The sequence below is a fragment of the Hemiscyllium ocellatum genome, chromosome 34, assembly GCF_020745735.1.
Source record: "Hemiscyllium ocellatum isolate sHemOce1 chromosome 34, sHemOce1.pat.X.cur, whole genome shotgun sequence".
Taxonomy (NCBI): domain Eukaryota; kingdom Metazoa; phylum Chordata; class Chondrichthyes; order Orectolobiformes; family Hemiscylliidae; genus Hemiscyllium; species Hemiscyllium ocellatum.
Window position 1 is genome coordinate 38130380 of NC_083434.1, and position 21171 is coordinate 38151550.

The 21171-nt window shown below is 39.6% G+C and overlaps 1 protein-coding gene across 8 annotated transcripts in view; it reads left to right on the forward strand.

Moving 5' to 3' along the window:
- The window catches only part of ulk4 (unc-51 like kinase 4), a 496983-nt gene that overhangs the window by 91869 nt on the left and 383943 nt on the right, over positions 1-21171 (forward strand). For all 8 annotated transcript variants that reach the window (XM_060850207.1, XM_060850208.1, XM_060850213.1 and 5 more), the window contains one exon: positions 5802-5880. In XM_060850207.1, coding sequence (XP_060706190.1) covers positions 5802-5880 — 79 coding nt within the window. The remainder of the gene's footprint in view (positions 1-5801; positions 5881-21171) is intronic.

Genomic DNA, 21171 nt, shown 5'->3' on the forward strand with positions numbered 1-21171 from the left:
TTTGACCCTTTGCAAAAATTAATTCTATGGGCTTAGAAATAACAACTTGAAACATGTTAAAAATTATTTTACTTTGTTTCCATAACACTAAGTTTATCTCACGATAAGGCTTGTCTTTATGATTGTCTAATTTCAAAACAAAGCTAGGTGGAGGGACAAGTAGTATTGAAGGGGTGGGGAGGCTGCAGAAAGATTGAGACAGGTTAGGAATGTGGGCAAAGAAGTTGCAGATGGAATAGAACATGAGACAGTGTGAGGTTATGCCCTTTGGTAGGAGGAATAGAGGCATGGACTATTTTCTAAATGGGAAGAAAATTCTGAAATCTGAAGTGTAAAGGGACCTAGAAGTCTTAGTCCATGATTCTCTAAAGTTTAACTTGCAGGTTGAATCGGTAGTTAGGAAGGCGAATACAAAGTTGACATTTATTTTTAGAGTACTAGAATGTAAAAGAAGGCATATGCTTCTGAAGCTTTATAAGGCTCTGATCGGATCCATTTAGAATATAGTGAGCAAAGTTTGGCCCCATATCTCAGGGAGGATATATTGACCCTGGAACAGTTCCAGAAGAGATTCAAGAGAATGATCCCAGCAATGAAAGGCTTAATAAATGAGGACTCTGGGTCTATACTCAGTGGAGTTTAGAAGGATGAGGGGGTATAATCTAATTGAAACTTGCAGATAACTGAAAGGCCTCGATAGAATGGACCTTGTGAAGATGTTTCCATTGGTAGGAGAGACTAGGACCCGAGTGCAAAGCTTTAGACCCTTCAGCGAAGACCCTGAAGAATGGAGATGAGGAGAAATTTCTTCAGCCAGAGAGTGGTGAATCTTTGTATTTCATTACCACAGAAAGCTGTGGAGGCCAAGTTATTGAGTATATTTAAGAAGAGGTAGACAGGTTATTGATTAAGGGAAATAAAGGTTACCAGGAGAAGGTGGGAGAATGAGGTTGAGAAACTTACCAGCCATGATTGAATGGCTGAGCAGACTTGATGGGCTGAATGGTCTAATTTCTGCACCCATGTCTTATATTTTAATTTTGGCTATTGTCCATGAATTTTCCATTTCGAAAAAACTTCCACTATAAGTAGCTGCATGCGATGGTTTTGCATTCTAGAGAATGTGTTTGAATAATAATCGAAATGAACATTGCCAGCAAGTCATTTGACCATGAATAAATTTCTTTCAGCAGAGTTGCAAACTTTTTGAAATAATAGAAGAAAAAAGAAACGATGATAAATGGAGTCTGTTATAGACCAGTAAGTCAGGAAAGATTACATGTGCTGCTAGTTATTCTCAGATCTAGGAGATGTGTTAATGAAATTGTGATGGGGATTTCATTTTGCATTTCATACTTGGACAAACACAGAGTTAGTAACTTTTCTATTTCTACAAGTTATTGCAGAATGCCAAGTAAATCAGATGGTCACGAAACCTACAAGTAGAGTAGTTGCATCATCAATTAGTGTAGAAATGGTAAACATGATAAGCTATTGGTAGTTGAGGGGAGCTGAAAATTTGATCTACAATGGCAAAAGCAAGGAACAAAACCAAATGTGAAGTTTGAAGGTGATGGGGCTTGTAAAGTGTAGTACATAGCCCATTACACTCCCTGCCTCCCGTTTTATGCAGCTGAGGGTAGTGGAGAGCCTGATCCTGCCCCCAAGCACCATAACTCTATTCAGTTACCTCCTGGGGTGAGTGGACTGTCAATATTTTTTAATGTATTTAAATGATTGGAGGAAGGAACAGTTAAACAGTACTCAATGATAGCAAATTTTCAGGAATAGGGAACATGTGAAGTGACTTCAGGGTGTTATGAGTCAGGAATGTTGGATAATGTGGGAAAATGTAAAGCTGAAGAAGAAATTATCAAGGAGAAAGTGAGGACTGCAGATGCTGGAGGTCAGAGCTTAAAAATGTGTTTATGGAAAAGCGCAGCAGGTCAGGCAGCATCAAAGGAGTAGGGGAATCGACATTTCGGGCATAAGCCCTTCAGGATTCCTGAAGAAGGGCTTATGCCCGAAACGTCGATTCTCCTATTCCTTTGATGCTGCCTGACCTGCTGTGCTTTTCCAGCAACACATTTTTTAGCTCTGAAGAAGAAAATATTTCAGAGAACAGCATAAGTAAGTAAATTTTACACAGTAAATGTCACAAGATTTTAACAGAATACACCCTTCAACATCTTATTGGGATTGTATTATAGACCCTCGAATAGTCAGAGGGAAATTGAGAAACAAACTTGTAAGGAGATCTCAGCTAGTTGTAAGAATAATAGGGTGGTTATGGTCGAGGATTTTAACTTTCCAAACATAGACGGTATTAGGCAAGAACTTTCAAAAGCTGATTGGGGGCAGTGTTCATAGGTAAAAAGATGGCTGGAAAATGGGAAGCATTCAGGAATGAGATAATGAGAATCCAGAGAAAGTATATTCCTGTTAGGGTAAAACGAAAGGCTGATAGGTATAAGGAATGCTGGATGTCGAAAGAAATTGAGGTTTTGGTTAAGAAAAAGAAGGAAGCATATGTAAAGTATAGACAGGATAGATCGAGTGAATCCTTAGAGTATAAATGCAGTAGGAGTATACTTAAGAGGGAAATCATGAGGGCAAAAAGGGGACATGGGATAGCTTGGCAAATAGAATTAAGGAAAATCCAAAGGAATTATACAAAAACATTAACAGCAACAGGATAACTATGGAGAGAATAGGGCTCCTCAAAGATCAGCAAGACGTCCTTTGTATGGAGCCGCAGAAAATGGGGAAGATACTAAATGAGTATTTTGCATCAGTATTTACTGTGGAAAAGGACATGGAAGATATAGACTGTAGGGAAATAGATGGTGATACCTTGCAAATGTCCATATTACAGAAGAGGAAGTGCTGGATGTCTTGAAACTCATAAAGGTGGATAAATCCCAAGGACCTGATTAGGTGTACCCTAGAACTCTGTAGGAAGCTATGAGAAGTGATTGCTGGGTCTCTTGCTGAGATATTTGTATCATCGATAGTCACAGGTGAGGTGCTGGAAGGCTGGAGATTGGCAAACGTGGTGCCACTGTTTAAGAAGGGTGGTAAGGAAAAGCCAGGGAACTGTAGACCAGTGAGTCTGACGTCAGTGGTGGGCAGGTTGTTGGAGGGAATCCTGAGGGACAGGATGTACATGTATTTGGAAAGGCAAGGACTGATTAGGGATCGTCAACATGGCTTTGTGCGTGGTAAATCACACCTCACAAACTTGATTGAGTTTTTTGAAGAAGTAACAGAAAGAATTGATGAAGGCAGAGCAGTAAATGTGATCTATATGGATTTCAGTAAGGTGTTCGACAAGGTTCCCCATGGGAGACTGGTTAGCACGCTTCGATCTCACGGAATAAAGGGAGAACTAGCCATTTGGATGTATAGCTGACTCAAAAGTAGAAGACAGAGGGTGGTGGTGGAGGGTTATTTTTCAAACAGGAGGCCTGTGACCAGTGGAGTGCCACAAGGATCGGTGCTGGGTCCACTACTTTTTGTCATTTACATAAACGATTTGGATGTGAGCATAAGAGGTACAGTTAGTAAATTTGCAGATGACACCAAAATTGGAGGTGTAGTTGGCAGCAAAGAAGGTTACCTCAGATTACAACAGGATCTTGACCAGATGGGTCCAATGGGCTGAGAAGTGGCAGATGGAGTTTAATTCAGATAAATGTGAGGTGCTGCATTTTGGGAAAGCAAATCTTAGCAGGACTTATACTTAATGGTAAGGTCCTAAGGAGTGTTGCTGAACAAAGAGATCTTGGAGTGCAGGTTCATAGCTCCTTGAAAATGGAGTCACAGGTAGATAAGATAGTGAAGAAGACATTTGGTATGCTTTCTTTTATTGGTCAGAGTATGGGAGTTGGGAGGTCATGTTGCAGCTGTACAGGATATTGGTTCGGCCACTGTTGGAATATTGCGTGCAATTTTGGTCTCCTTCCTATCGGAAAGATGGTGTGAAACTTGAAAGGGTTCAGAAAAGATTTACAGATGTTGCCAGAGTTGGAGGATTTGAGCTATAGCGAGAGGCTGAACAGGCTGGGGCTATTTTCTCTGGAGCATCGGAGGTTGAGGGGTGACCTTTTAGAGGTTTACAAAATCATGATTGGCATGGATAAGATAAAAAGAGAAAACTAGAGGCCGTGAGAGGGGAAAGATATAAAAGAGACCTAAAGATCATCGTTTTCACACAGAGGGTGATACGTGTATGGAATGAGCTGCCAGAGGATGTGGTGGAGGCTGGTACAATTGCAACATTTAAGAGGCATTTGGATGGGTATATGAATATGAAGGGTTTGGAGGGATATGGGCCGGGTGTTGGCAGGTGGGACTAGATTGGCTTGGATTATCTGGTTAGCGTGGACGGGTTGGACCGAAGGGTCTGTTTTCATGCTATACATCTTTGACTCTATGACTCTAACTGTTAATGACAAGGGACAAATGAATCTTGCAACGTACAGTTTGTACAGAGTACATTGGCCTGACTCAACTTTTGTAGGAAGGATATCTAAGCTTTGAAGAATGACAGGCAACAAACATTTAGAAATGGGAACTGACAGTAGTGCTTTGAGAAAATACTATGGATGCATCCATGTCTTATCCAGTTGAATAAAGGAATATTCGGTGTAATCTTTCTGAGGAACTCAAAATCTGCAAAGGAGTAGAACGTTTTTGATCGAGATTTTCCCAAAATTGAAAGGAGTTTGAAGCTATTTGCAAATGAATGCAATCTTCCAAATTAGTCACTTTCTGTTGAGGTGATGCTGCTGGTAGGAGTTTGAGATTATTTTTAATATGAATGCTAAGTTACTATTTCTGGTGCACCCCTCACTTTTAGAGATGTCCAGAGCACTTCGCATGGTTGTGGACACTGAGTATGAGGAAGAAAGAGAAGACAGACATTTAAAGGTTTGTCTAGAAGCAAAATTGTAGAGAATGGGCATCAGGAGGCTTTTGAAACTTGAGTAAAATGACAAGGTGGAAATGCTGAGGAAAATGAGTTAATTTTTGTTTAAGGAGTTTTTTTTTAAATCTCCACATGGCAGTTGTCAGATAATTTAATTATTCTGAAGAGTTTCAGGTCAAACCTTCAAAATTTCTCAACTGAATAATGTCAAAATCGGAGTAACCCAGCATTCAGTTCAATTGTAAACGTGTAAAATTTATCAGCCACAAGATGGCAGTAATAATTTGCAGTTGAAAGGTCTGACTAGTCAACTTTTTCTGCATTATGTATAGTTTGACAATGTTATGTCTGACTCAGGACAGTGTAAACATAAAGACTTTTTGAGACTTGCAGGATATGTTTTGTGACTACTGTCATTAGTCTACAACTCCAGGAATGTTTTCTTAACTTGTATTCCATTTGGATCTCGCAACTTAACAAGGAAAGTTGGCCTGAATAGCTGCAAAAATAATTCCAGGATTAATATGCTGAAAGCTGCACTTAATGACAAAAAATAAAATGGATACCAAAAAGATCAACATGAAACCTTCCTCTCAGTCATCAGCATGGCTAAAGATTCATGGTCCAAAATTAGTTTGGGTAGTTATAAGGTATTCTTCAAAAAATGAACTTTAGTTTATGTCATGACTTTTCTGTGTAAATTAAATGCATGAACAATGCAAGTAAATCAAAATTGTTTGAGGTGTTGTTATTGTCTCGTTGAAAATAAGAAATCAAAATGATATAAGTAGATGTATAAGAGCAATGGCAATATTGCTGATATGACTTCATTCTGAATTCAGTAAATTAACACCCATTCTCTTGCTTTCAGTCGTGCCAAAATGATTCGTCTGATTGGCTTACTGGCATGTCACACATCTGAACTGAAGGATGATGTACCAATCGCAGAAGTAAGAGAGTTTATTTTTAATGCAGGATGGTGCAAGTGTACATCAATTTCTAATTAATAGAACTCAATTTCATATCTTAGGCCTTAGCAAGACACACTTTTTAGTTGGGAGTAGGTGATTGGACTGATTGCAACTTTCCAGCTTTATACATTCGCAATCCTCAACTTGTTTTACATTGTTCTTCACTTGTCCCTGCAGATTCAGGAGTGTAGTTTAGGAGAAAAAATGTGCTTCTATATAAGCATCATCAAGCAACTATGCATCTACCATTGACAGCATACTTCTTGCGCAAGTTTAGACCTATTGATCTCATTTTTATGTCCACATAGGTAATCACCTAGCTTGTTTTAAACAGAAAACATAATTCAAGTTAAACAATTTGGATAACATCATTTGCAAAGCAGAAATGTAGAATTCAGAACTATTGAGGGATATGTGTATTATCTGGACTAGAGAGAATATTGATGCAGACTGAGTTGATGGATGGTAATTTCCTGCTGTTAAAGGCCAAATATATTGTAAGTAATACCTTAAAATAAATAATGTTTCTGGTGACATTTATTCTTCATTTATCAAATGTATGCAATGTGATTATTCACAGCATTGACATTTCAGTTTGCCAAGAGCTCGATTCTTTTAAGAAGCTTTCATTTATTTAACCCAAAAGCTAATGTTTCTCAACTGGTAATTTAATATTTTGCAGTTCCACAGGCTGTCAGATGAAATGGCACTTTCACTGAGTATGGATGACAGTAATATATGCATATCTGTTACATCTTCAGTTGTTAACACAGCAGCCTGTAATTTCTTGGATTTTTTTGATGTAATTACAGTGCAAAAGTGAATTAGCATCATTTTTCTTCTGCCGAAATTTGCACGTAACTGATTAATGCAGTTTAATGCCAAAGCATCGCTGTGCACAAATCTTCTCAATTGATTGCCCACTGTTACAGTTATGTCTGTCGAAGCCCCTACTGTTTATTTACATAGAACAGCCTCCATGCAAAAGATTACCTTGGGGAGTTACCTGCATTTACAACAATAATGCTTTGTTTGCATTTCAGCCTCAAAATTATAAGTGCAACAAGATCACGAGTCACATAATATTAGATTAGATTAAATTACTTACAGTGTGGAAACAGGCCCTTCGGCCCAACAAGTCCACACCGACCCGCTGAAGCATTGGCATAACTGGAGGGGAAAGTAATATTCCACAAATGGGAAATCTGAGATTTTTTTTGGGAAGATGTACATTTATCTTTCTGTTTTGCAAATGATTAAGCATAAAAGCTTTTTCTGAAATAATTAATTCTAAAACTAAAATAATTTGAACTATCATTCCAAAATTGTTACATTTGACCTAGAAATTTAAACACTTTTACACATTCCGATAGAGTGCACTCTAAACTTATTTAAATGAACAGTCAATGTGATCACAATTTGGAGGATCCTAAGCATGCTTCATAAATCAATACCTGTGTAAATTTGTAACATTTGAAGAGGTTTGGTCATAATGTTTAATTTATCACTTATGCTTCCTAACTAACTGAAGAGAAACTGCAGAGTTCTTCGTTTAATTTGTTTTGTTAAATGTGATTTTTTTTTAAGTAGAGACTGATGTATTGAATGTATAAATCAACAGAGTCAAATACTGTGTCCTATTCAACAATTATAAAAGTATGTGGATTAACCATGTGATACAGTGGAAGTTGTATAAATATGTTTTCAAAAAATGGTTGCACTTAGCAGAGATTCATGATTATTTAGATAAATGTATGCAGAAGTAAAAACGCTACCATTCATGTATGTAGTTTTGGTAAACTTTAATAATATGAGACTAAAGCAGCCCCAAATTTTTCAGTACACTAATTGGTCTAACTTTCACTCCCTCTTCTTGTGAATTTCAGACCAGTATGTATCCATTTAGGGTCATCCACATTAAGAATCTTGTATCAATGTAAGTTATTGTTGTGCTCATCTTGGACTGTAAGCTGATGGTGATGTCAAAGTTTACAGTTTGCAGCAGTTGACCGCTAATTTTGGTTCTCATCTTTGTATGTTCAGTCTTAACTTGGCAACACTTGAGCAGTGAAATTCCTCTGTGCCTTTGATCTTAACAACATATTGAGATGATTATCAAGCAGTGCTCCTCATAAAATATTTGCATATTCACAACAGAATTAGTGTTGGCATAGAAGGAAAGCCTTTGCCTGATGCAGTGTATAATCCTCGTATACAATCTCAATAATTCTTTAACAAACTGAGGACTGAAATACTCCTGACTGAAAATTATTCTTATGCAAGTAGTGTGGTTATCATTTTGCTTATTGTTGTAAAGATTTTCTGTTTGGAAGGTATACTTACTCCACTTCAAACGGAGAAAGAAACCAGAATACTAGTGTACACTTAAGCAATTCTTTCATTTGCAAAGTTAAACATCACACGGCACCAGGTTGTAATCCAACAGGTTTATTTGGAAGCACTAGCTTTCGGAGCACTGCTCCTTCATTGGGTGGTTGTGGAGTGTAAGATTGCAAGACACAATTTATAGCAAAAGTTTACAGTGTGATGCAACTGAAATTATATATTGAAAAAGACCTGGATTGTTTGTTACACCTCTCAACTTTTGGAATGACCATTCAAAAGCACCTACTAGCTGAAGCCTAAGTGGACTCCAGACAGGCACTACAACTGGCTTTATCATTGGAAGATGCGGCTAGTGGAACAAATGAAATGAAGGGTATTCTGTTGGAAGGAGGCACCCTCGCCAGTCTGATTGAGCTTGGGCAACATCACTTGAGAGTGAAGACAATGGCATAGCTGCTGTCAGGACATATTCACAACAGAGGTCAGCCACAACAAAGCCACACCTTGGCCAAATAGTTAAAATTTTATTTGGGAACTGCGTCAGCAAGCCTCCTTAGTTGCTGCTAGTTTGCGGACTCAATATCAAAAATGTCCCATTAAACCTAAATGGAGTAAGAGAACTCCATAGACCGGCATCTGGAAGAGTGCACACCCTGGAAAGTCCATCTCCATTTGGTTTGGAATTGCTTAGCAATATCCAAATCAGACTCAATCATGCTAAAAGCCTGGTTAAATGGTCACCTGGTTCTAATGGAGGTCAAACCCTCATGGCCGTTACACTGATTGCAGAACAAAATTCACTCTGGACTCCAACCCTTAGTCTAGCTGAGAACCTGTACAAGCTTAAGATGGAACTTACGAGACGCAGTTAGTTTGGTTGCGAATGATTGTAGTAAATGGTTCGGCCCAAGCTTTGGTGGAAATTGGTTGAGAAAGATTGATGTGGATGGGCTCAACATTTTTTTGATTAGAAAATGTCTTCCTGTGAAGTCCTAATTAAATACCCAAAAGTTTTCAGGAAGATGTAGGGACAATCAAGGGAATCAAGGTCACCTTGCATGTTGACCAGGAAACAATTCCACAATTCTGCAAGGCCTGCCCCATGCCATTTGCCTTACGGGCAAAAGTAGAGGCAGAAATCAGAAGGCTGAAAACTGAAGGCATTATCAAACCAGTCTAGATTGCAGAAGTTGGATAACAATATTGTACTGAATGTGAAGTCCAATAGGTCGGTTCGCCTTTGCGGGGATTTTAAACAAATAGTAAATCAGTTTTTACAGTTGAATAAATACCCAATTCCTTCCAAAGAGGATTTACATATGTGTATGAACAAATTACTGCAAATGCACACTTTACTTCAATTCTGATGTTTAGACTCAAAACATTAGTTTACTCTCTCCATGGATGCTGTTTGACCCGCTGTGATCTCCAGTATTTAAAAGTGAACCTGGCAGGTGATCTGTCCTTCACAAAGCTGGACATGAGCCAGGCATTTCCATAATTAATAACCATATGGATTTTTACCAGTACAGGAGACTACCATTTGTGGTATTGTCAGTCTGTGCGATTTTTTAGCAGATCATGGAAAACATTTTGCAAGGTCTGAGGCCTTTCCTTCGGCTGGTGAATTATTATGGAAAGTTCATACATAACTGGCCTGCATCCTGACACCCTTGCATCAACTTGAAAAAAGTTTCAGCCTTGGAAATGGTCACATAGCCAAACCGTAGCTTTCAGTGAAGTGAAGAAACAGCTATCATCCTCCAAGGTGTTGGCACATAATGATGTGAAGCGAGATCTGATGTAGACAAGTGATTCATTCCTGTATGGCATTGGTTTATATTACTTCATAGATGGGCCCAATGGAGAGGAACGCCCAATAGTGCGTGCATCCTCAAACTTTGGCTAATGCAGAGAGAAAATATACCCAAAAAGAGAAGGAACGTTTAGTGGTCATATTTGGAATCCTGAAGTTCCACTCATATTTTTATGGACATAAATTTGTAATAAGAATGGACCACGAACCTCTGCTAGGTATAATTAAAGAGGACAAGACAGTGCTGCCAAAACTCTAATGGTGGGCAGCAATATTAAATAGATATAATTATAAGCTGTAACACTGTCCAGGAGGCCAAGTAGCCAATGCAGATGCATTCAGCCATCTCCCCCTGGCAGATACACCACTGGTGGTACGACCACTGGAAGAGTCCACAGTGGTTTTAAATTTTCTGGATACACCTCCAGTCACAGCTGACATTAGCGTACTTTGGATGCAGAAAGATCTGTTCTTGGCAAAACTGAAACAATTGGTGGTGATGGGGGAAACTAAAGGGCCGTCACAGCCAGAATAGAAGCCTTTTTGAACTTGGAGAGTAGCTCACAGTAGATGACAGCGTACCATTATGGGGAATAAACAAGGATCACTGCCAGATACTGATTGAACTCTGCCATGGTCATCCAGGGGTTGCCAAAATGTTGCTGGCAAATTATGTCTGGTGACCAGGGTTGGATGCAGATATATCTGCATTGATGGGGCTGTGCCCAGCGTGCCAACAAGGACAAAAAAATTTCAGCCAGTAGCTTCCCCACATTTGTGGGAATAACTGGGTAAACCCCGGACTTGGTTACACATCAATTACGCAGATCCTTTCACGGGCTTAACGTTTTGGTCATTGTGGGCACACATTCAAAGTGGCTGGGGGTACATAGAGTTCATTTGTCAAACACTGGGATGCCAACAGAAAAAAACTGCATGCATCCAAGGCAATACAGGGGCTCCCAGAAGTGTTGGTCGCAGATATCAGGCCACCGTTTACCAGCAGCTTAATTGAGTTTTTCCTAAAGTCAAGTGGTATTCGTCATGTAAGGACAGGTCAGACCATCCATTATCCAATAGTCTTGAAGAAAGAGCAGCTTGAAATTTGAAGGCAGATTTAAAGAAACAGCCTGCAGTTACATTAAAACCAAACTGTATGGGTTTCTATTTGATTACAGGATCACCCCTCATGCAACTACAGGGATGGTTCCAGCAGGGTTGCTCTTCCCGGACATAGGGGGAGGGTAAAACAGCTTCAGGAACGTTAGTGCCGGACTCTAGATTCAGCTAAGCGAGAGAGACAGTTCATTTCAAGAGGTGAAGTTTGGAGTAGGAACTACAGGAATGGCCCTGCATAGGTAAGAGGCATGGTCAACACAAGGTCAGTTCAGTGACGCATAAAGTTTGAGTAGATGTAATGGTGCTGAACAAATATGTCAGCCATATAAAAGGTGCAAGCTTACAAACAGGGCAAGAGCAAAACATGCCTGACTCCTCGGAATAGTCAGAAAGATATGGATTCTCCCTGCGCTGGATCTCCCTCTCCATCAAGCATCAAAGATACCACAGAATCTGAAATAGATGCGGCAGATGTTGTCGCCTGAGAATAAATTTCTTCTGAGATTGTACAGGTGCAAGAGGCGAGCTACTAAGCGTTTCATGCTGCCTGTACTTTAGGCTGAGTCTGAAGAACCCTGACCTGATGCTAAAACATCCCAGGAGGAACTACAAAAAAACTGGCCTACATCATTGGGTTCAGGGGGAGGGATGTCATGATTGCAACAAGGTCAGCCAGGTGGACCTCATTGACTATGAGTTCCCTGCCTGGTGCTGGTGGTGTAGTCCAATCAGGGACCTCTGCCTGATCAATTAAAAACAAGAGTGTCAATCATCTTGTCAGTCTGGGAGCTGGTTCTGAGGGAGCTGAATCAATGTCAAGGTGTTTCCAAAACAAATAAAGGGGTGACTTGCTAAGAGGATACCAGCCTCAGTGTCGTTATTTCAGTTTCAGATGAAGAAGATATTGATGAACTGAATAAACTGAAGATGATCAAGACACCTAGTTTGATAGTGTTCATGAAGCAGTGTTTAAGTGGCTTTCAAGATTGGCCACATCCAAATCCTTTTGGCATATCATTTGAAAAAATAAATTGCCTAAGGATTAGAATGTAGCTATGATAATATCAATCTCTAAAAATGACCACATGGACAGTGCAGAAACTTGCACACCAATGAGCCTAAAATCTGCTCTGGATAATATATTCTTATTTTTTGATTGTTGAAATGTGGATATCACTGGCAAGGTTGGCATTTATTTCCAAATGGCAGTGGGGAGGCATTTTCTCTGTTGGGTGACATGAAAAGAGGAGAAAATGTAAGAAAAGTGGAATGAGCTTGAACATTTAAGAACCTTTGCAACCTCAGGACATCAGGTACTTATGACGTGTGTTTATTGATGTAAGATACATGGCTATAAATGTGCACATAGCAAGATCCCACAACCAACAGAGATAGTTGAGAGCAAAGTGCAGCCATTAATTCAAGATAATACCTGATAAATGGATGATATGATGGATTAATTTAAGTCAGTGTGGATTCATAGAAGATCTAACTTAACCAATTATGTGGGATTGCATAGGATGCACGGCCTGAACAGGCAATATGGCCCAATCTATCTTTGTCAGTAGTTATGTTCCACTTTGCGTCTCCCCCAATCTTGCCTCATCTAAATCAACCATCAGAATTCATATATTCCATTTTGTCTCATGCTTGTCGAGCTTCCCTTTAAATGTGTCCATACTCTGCACTTCAATTACTCCCAATGTTGGCAAATTTCACTTTTTACCACCCTGAGTAAAGAAACTTTTTCTGAATTCCCTATTGGATTTCTTGGTGATCGTTGTGTATTAATGGCTTCAAGTTATGCACTTTCCCAAAAAAGATACATTCTATGTGTCTGTTCTATCAGAACTTTACTTCATTTTGAAGACCTCTGGAGTTCTTTGATGCAATGGTGAGCCTTGTTGGCACATATATTCTACAATAATTCAACAATATATTTACTATTATGCCACACAGGTCAGAAAATATGGAATACAGGGAAGCAATTGAGCTGGATTATATATCTGCTGTCTGTGATACAGCCTACAGTGATTGCAACCTGGGTGCATTGACAAAACAAAGATTACTAACAGGATTCGAGAGGGATCAGTGCATTATTGGTCTTTACAGTGTACATAAGTAACTTGGAACTAGTGATAAAAGGCTGTTGGTGTTTACAGATGCTACCAAAATGGGAGAGATGAGGGCAAAGCAAACTGGCTACTCAGAGATCCAGATAGTGTTGAATAGAAGCGGCATGATGGCTCAGTGGTTCGCTTGCTGCCTCATGGTGCCATGGACCTGGGTTTGACACCAGCCTCAGGCGACTGTCTGTATGGGTTTCCTCCCAGTGCTCTGGTTTCTTTCCACATTCCCAATCCCAAGATATGCATATTAAGTGGATTGGCCATGTTAAATTGCCCATAGTGTCCAGGGATATGCAGTCTGGGTGGATTCGTCATGGGAAATGCAGGGTTACAGAGATGGTGAACAGTCTGCAATTCTGATGCTATGTTATGACAAAATATCCAGTTATCAAGAGCAATGTGGAAAGGCAATCTGACGTGTGATAAGTACTTGAAAAGTCTGGATTTTTCTCTTTAAATGCTAGAACACTCAGGTAAAGTATTTAAGCTTACTAACAGATTTGATAAAGTTAAAAATCACACAACACCAGGTCATCAGGTGAAGGAGTGGCACTCCAAAAGCTAGTGTGCTTCCAGTCAAATCTGTTGGACTATAACCTGGTGTTGTGTGATTTTTAACTTTGTACACCCCAGTCCAACACTGGCATCTCCAAATCATAGTAGATTAGATACGTTGAGCATTGTAATTGTGTTTAAAGCTGTCACGGATCTACGCTTTTACATCTTTTAATTAAGGCCCGGTGTAACTATCTGAAATGTGAATTCTATTCATAAAATGTTACATTTCTGATACCCAAGGCATAGCTAACTTAATTGATTAAGGGTTTTATGTTTAGCATGCATCGTCGATTACAATATTGATTTTTGAAAATGTCAAAGATTCCCAGTAGGCCATTTCAAATTGAACAATCCTGACTGCCTCAAATGTCATCCCAGAGAGTGGAGCACCACAAATCAACAATCAACATAAAATTGATCCAAATTAAAAATCTACGATTGCCTAAAGCTAATCTTGGTTTTGAAGCCATTCACTTATAGATTCCAAAAAAAATCAAGGAATCTTCTATTTTCACCGAGTTGTAAATATCCTGATAAAGGTAAGGCATTGGATACCCAAGTTATTTTGGAGCAATTTTCCAACTTATTTTTCCTTTCATGAGTGTCATGTGATTAATTAGCTCCAGAAGTCAACTTTTTAAAAACATCTTAAGACTGAAAATTATGGTGAAAGATATTGACAGTCTTTGATGCGTTTGTGTAAGCTTCTTTAGTCCTCATTATCATAGATATTCACCCATTTCTGAATAAAGACTAATATCCACATTAAATTACAAGAGTTGAAAATTTACATCACAATTTCATTGTCAGTCTATTCTCAAATTTAGACAAAGTGTGGCAAAGTAGCTTAATGCAGGTGAGCAAAGCAATAATTTTAACAGGGATAAATCCTTACTCCATATTGCAACAAATTTTGTATTGCATTCAATTTTCAAAGCACTAATTTATCTGAATTAATGCTATTTCCAAAATCAGGAATGGAAATTTGCTTTGGGTTGCTTCAAAGAAATTATTGTGCCAAATCTCTGATGTATTGCTAAAACTTTGAGGTATGTTCTCAAGTGTGGTAGAATCTATGCAAATAAAATTAAGCAAATGAAGGATTGCATTGAAATGATTGACATGACACTACACTAATTCTCAAAAATGCAAAAGAAAAATTGATTATGCTACAGCAGCTAAATGTTTTGGAGCATTAGATAATGAGCAGGCTCTGTTGGATTTCATCCCGACATAGACGTAGTTCTGGAACAGTGGTATTTTACCATTTTAAGAAGATAATTTGACCTACAGTACTATCCAGGGTAGTTGCAAGAATGCAAGAGTAGATTAATTCCTGCATTTCATTAGCATCTATTCGAATGTGATCTGAGAGGGAAAAAAGGCAATTAAATCAACCCATTGTTGCTAAACTTACTGCTTTCTACTATTCTACAAGTTACATTATCAATATGAAACAAAATGACCGGTACCTTGAGAGACTAGGTTCACTTTTGCACGGAGTCACATATTGAACAGTATGTAGCTAACCCGAAATGGATGCACCAATTCTATTTTGATTGACAGTTTGAGAAGGCTGCTGGCAAGTCTTTTCATGCATTTTTCTAACAATCATCTTTTATTTATATTTATTAAATTATGCACATGTGTATCCGAGACCGGCTTATTTTTATAAATAAATATATATATAGATATATATATATATTAAAGAATATTTTACACAAAGTAAAATTAGAGTTTTTAATCTGTAACAACCCATTGTTGCAAGTATTATGGTCTCAGTTGATTGTAATACTGGACAAGTCAGATTCCAGAATGAAATCTGATTTGAATTTTTTTTGCTTTTAGTTTAGTTAGTATATGTGACGGTTAATTTCTGAGATACATATTCACAAGAAGCTATATGGATAGATTTTCGTTATAACAGAAAAAAAGTTATTATGTCAAAGAAAAAACCAGAAAAACAAGCCAAGTTATCTAAACCTAAATGATAGAATGATCTTAAAACAGACACTAAAGCTTTAACCTGTTTCGAACACAATTTTGTATGGAGACTTCAGAGAAATATCACGACTACTTCAACGCTTTCAGTTATATATAACTAACTCCTGGCAGTTTATTTTCTGTGGAGTATCAGTCCTTTCCAAATCTGCCAAAATAAACTTCTCAGAAATCGGGGGGGCCTAAACTGTGTCACTTTAGTAACTGCAGATTCCTAACAAACTCTTAGATTGAAAGTTGCACAGACAAAATCCTTTTGCTGAGCTGCGTTTTTCCTTGAACTGCTCTGAATCCTCCTTCCATGAGAGAAACTTGTCTTGCTTCTAAACTCAATACTGATGTCTTCTGAATTGAATATTTTGAAAGAAAATTAGCTCACCTTAGATTCTTCTCAACAGAAAACAAAGCTAATGGCCTTAATATTTGCTCTACTTGTTGTAAACCCAACTGTATAAACATCTTTCCGTTATCACCATGAGAATCCACAGACATCTGCTTTACGACAAAATGTTTGATTTAAATCACTATTCAGGAAGTACACCCTACCTTTTTTTCAAAGAAAACCCTTTTCAAAGTAACTAACATCTGTCAGTCTCTATTTGAAATTCAGTTTTCAGAAATAATATCAATATTTTCAAATTATATAATCATCACACAAGTAGTACAACGAAGTCAGATGTTTAACTTAATTTTTAAATATATTTTTCTTTCCACATTATCATGAAGGTGATACTTCTTCAGTGTTTCCACAAAGGGGGACACAACAGTTGATGCCTTCACCTTGGAAAAATTGTCTCAAGAAACCTCTATGTAAAAAATGAGGTCTGCAGATGCTGGAGATCACAGCTGCAAATGTGTTGCTGGTCAAAGCACAGCAGGTTAGGCAGCATCTCAGGAATAGAGAATTCGACGTTTCGAGCATAAGCCCTTCATCAGGAATAAGAGAGAGAGAGCCAAGCCGGCTGAGATAAAAGGTAGGGAGGAGGGACTAGGGGGAGGGGCGATGGAGGTGGGATAGGTGGAAGGAGGTCATGGTGAGGGTGATAGGCCGGAGTGGGGTGGGGGCGGAGAGGTCAGGAAGAGGATTGCAGGTTAGGAGGGCGGTGCTGAGTTGAGGGAACCGACTGAGACAAGGTGGGGGGAGGGGAAATGAGGAAGCTGGAGAAATCTGAATTCATACCTTGTGGTTGGAGGGTTCCCAGGCGGAAGATGAGGCGCTCCTCCTCCAGCCGTCGTGTAGTTGTGTTCTGCCGGTGGAGGAGTCCAAGGACCTGCATGTCCTCGGTGGAGTGGGAGGGGGAGTTAAAGTGTTGAGCCACGGGGTGATTGGGTTGGTTGGTTCGGGCGGCCCAGAGGTGTTCTCTGAAGCGTTCCGCAAGTAAGCGGCCTGTCTCACCAATATAGAGGAGGCCACATCGGGTGCAGCGGATGCAATAGATGATGTGTGTGGAGGTACAGGTGAAACTATATTTTCACCTGTACCTCCACACACATCATCTATTGCATCCGCTGCACCCGATGTGGCCTCCTCTATATTGGTGAGACAGGCCGCTTACTTGCGGAACGCTTCAGAGAACACCTCTGGGCCGCCCGAACCAACCAACCCAATCACCCCGTGGCTCAACACTTTAACTCCCCCTCCCACTCCACCGAGGACATGCAGGTCCTTGGACTCCTCCACCGGCAGAACACAACTACACGACGGCTGGAGGAGGAGCGCCTCATCTTCCGCCTGGGAACCCTCCAACCACAAGGTATGAATTCAGATTTCTCCAGCTTCCTCATTTCCCCTCCCCCCACCTTGTCTCAGTCGGTTCCCTCAACTCAGCACCGCCCTCCTAACCTGCAATCCTCTTCCTGACCTCTCCGCCCCCACCCCACTCCGGCCTATCACCCTCACCTTGACCTCCTTCCACCTATCCCACCTCCATCGCCCCTCCCCCTAGTCCCTCCTCCCTACCTTTTATCTCAGCCGGCTTGGCTCTCTCTCTCTTATTCCTGATGAAGGGCTTGTGTCAAGAAACCTCTATGAAGTGTACTTAACCAACAACATTGCTGAACTACAAAATGAGTGAATTAGAGCAGTGGTTCAAAGCTTAGTTGAAATGGTGTGATCTTAAGGAAGAGGGAGGAGACATCTTGTGATGAATTTTCAGACTATAGGCTGCATTTCTGAAAGCACGGTAGCCATTGATGAGCTAACAGGAGGTTTGGGGGATGGTGGGGAAAGATAAGAGACTAAGGAATTCAGAGTTCTGATATCATGTAGTATTGTCGGGCAGGAAAACGTTGTAGAGATTAGGAGGCATGAGGCTTTCGTAGGATATAGTATTTTAAGTTGATGGCCCTCGTGGAACTGAAGCCTATGTTGGTCAACTGCAGCTCAGTTGTCCATGTGTTGGACTTGATGTAGTTTAGAATGTAGCCCATCAGAATGAAAGGTGTGATTTGTCTTCTCCAGAGATGGTGAAAAGGGGAAGTAACTAAGCAGGTTGGCACTGGAGGGTGTTATGAGGTTGAAGGCATGTACTATAACTTTGAGAGAGAATGATTGCAGTTCTGCCCTGACAGCTTACAAGCACCTATGTCATATGACTAGATAACAACAGAGTGTACTAGAACATTGAAATATATAACATTTGGCTGTGAAATGGATACCTGAGTTGGCTGCTGTTTTGACAACAAATCAAATGTAACCAATCAGTTAAAATTGTGCCCCAAGATTCAAAAATCCAATCGAGTTTGAATTTAGTGTTTTGCCAGCATTGAACCAATGAGATGACCTGATGTTGGGGATGTGAAAAAAGCAGGCATTTTGAAAGTTATGAGAGTAATTGCCATGGATAGAGAGAAAGAGAGAGACCCAAAAGATTGAAACACTCTCTATCAAAGATAACTTTTCATATGAAATATATTTGCTGTAAAAGAAAGATGACGAATGAGGGAGATCTTCAGCCGGAAGTAGAAAGACACAGAAGATGACATCCGCTGTATGGTTTTGATATTAAGTTATATAATTTTCATAAATGTTTTATTGGAACACTATATTGATATAGAGGTGGAGGCAGGTAATAAGCAGTTAAGACAAAGGGGGGCTTAGAATTGTGAATAGTTGTTTCATGTTCACTTTTAGAATTAAAGAATAAATTGATATTATCTTCTTTAAATAGTGGAATTTGGGAGTTCTCTGTCACTCATATTTTAACAGATTATGAGACGAGGTGAGCTTTTCTGGGTGCTTAGTTTAATTAATTGAGGGGTTCGCCGCAGTATCGCAATAAGTAGAAGTAGGTACTGCAGATGCTAATTCCTGATGAAGAGCTTTTGCCCGAAACATTGATTTCCCTGCTGCTTGGATGCTGCCTGACCTGCTGTGCTTTTCCAGCACCACTCTAATCGTGGTGTCATAATAGTTTGGGGGCTTGGACCCGAGATTTGGACAGGTTTAGATAGGACCAGTCTGAGATTTGGGCTACGAAAGATCCCAGCAGATTTAAACACTTGCAGATTAATGTTCTAGAACTTCAAATTCTCTCACCCAAGTTTTATTTATTTAATTTCGGTTACTTGTCATTGGTTAAACTAAAAGTGAGAGAAATGGCCCTTAAGATTGCTAGAGGTTCCAGGGTTTGAAGATGCTTTTCAGATTCGCCAAGAAAGTTTACAAAGACAGAGGAAGCACATACCTTTAGACTTAGCAAATAGGTTAGAATTGGGTTTAACCAGGGACTAAAGGAATGCTGAAATTGTATTGGAGTTGGTCAAGCACTTAGTTGTATCAGAGAAACGGAGAAGTGCAGTGGAGTTAGAAAAACTTAAATTACAATTGAGGCAAATTGTGTTATGAGATAAAGAAAAGGAAAGGAAAGGAGAGGCATTCAAAGAAGGGAGAGGGGAAAAAGAGAGAGAGAGAGAGAGAGAAGGTTCTTAGCTGAGCAAAGAGAGAGAAAGAGAAAGTGAGAGAGAATTTGAACTTCAGAAGTTGTGAATTAGTCAGGAAAGTCAAGTTAACAGGATGGAAAAGAGAGAAGGTAGTGATGTATACAAATATGTAAAAACATTGCCACATTTTGAGGAGAAAGATGCCAAAGCCTTCTTTATTTAATTTAAAAGATTGGCTAAGCAGGGGTGATCAGAGAACTTGCTGGTAATGCTAGTTCAGACTAAGCTGTCAGAGCTAATGAGGTATTTGCAGCGCTGTCAGATGAGTGGTCAAGAGATTATGCAGATGTAAAACAGGCTATTTTGAGTGCTTATGAATTGGTACCAGAAGCATATAGACAGCAATTCAGAAATAAGAAGAACCAGGTCAGACTTCCGTTGAGTTCAAAAGAATTAAATATAGTCATTTTGATAGATGGGTGCAGGCCTTAAAAATAAATAAGATCTATGAGGCTTTAAGAGAGATTATTCTGCTGGAAGTGTTTAAAAATTCAATTCCAGAAATGATAAGAATTCATGTGAATGAACAAAGTTCAGGAAGTAAGAAGAGTGGCAGAGATGGCAGATGAGTATGCATTGGTGAATAAGGCAAAATTTAGTTTCCGGCAAGAATTTCATCCTGTGAGAAATAGAAATTGGGAGAACGGGAGATTCTAATTACAAAACAAAGAATCCAGCACAATAGTAATAGTTTACCACGGGTGAAAAGGAGGTGAAAGGTCTCAGGTGTTTTCACTGTAATGGAGTGGGACACAAGAAATTACAGTGCTGGTGGTTTTAGAAGGCACTGTGGAAAGATATTTTCACTTCCAGAAGATGGGACACACAAAGTCACAGTGCTAGTCGTTGAAGACACTGCGGGAAAAGATGTGATAAAAGAAGCTAAGCCAGTGGCATTAGGAAAGTAGTAAAGGAAACCCAAAGAAAAGTACAGTTGCAGCAGGAGAGTGCACAGCTTAGGCAGGTGCAAATGTGTTGCTGGTCAAAGCACAGCAGGCCAGGCAGCATCTCAGGAATAGAGATCTGTCTGTAATAGTAAGAGATGAACGTATTTGCACTCTTTCTGATCTGTTACCTGAGAGAGTGGTAATTTGTGGAATAGATGGACAGAAATTTAGCGTTCCCTTGTGTAAGATCATGTTGGAGTGCCAACTCAAGACTGGGGAACTAACAGTGGGATTGATTGACAGAGTGTCAGTCCTCTATTCCTGAGATGCTGCCTGGCCTGCTGTGCTTTGACCAGCAACACATTTGCAGCTGTGATCTCCAGCATCTGCAGACCTCATTTTTTACAGCTTAGGCAGGGGCTGGGTATTGAGTTAGTGCCTGATGTCTGTAAAGATTTTACCTCTGTGGGTA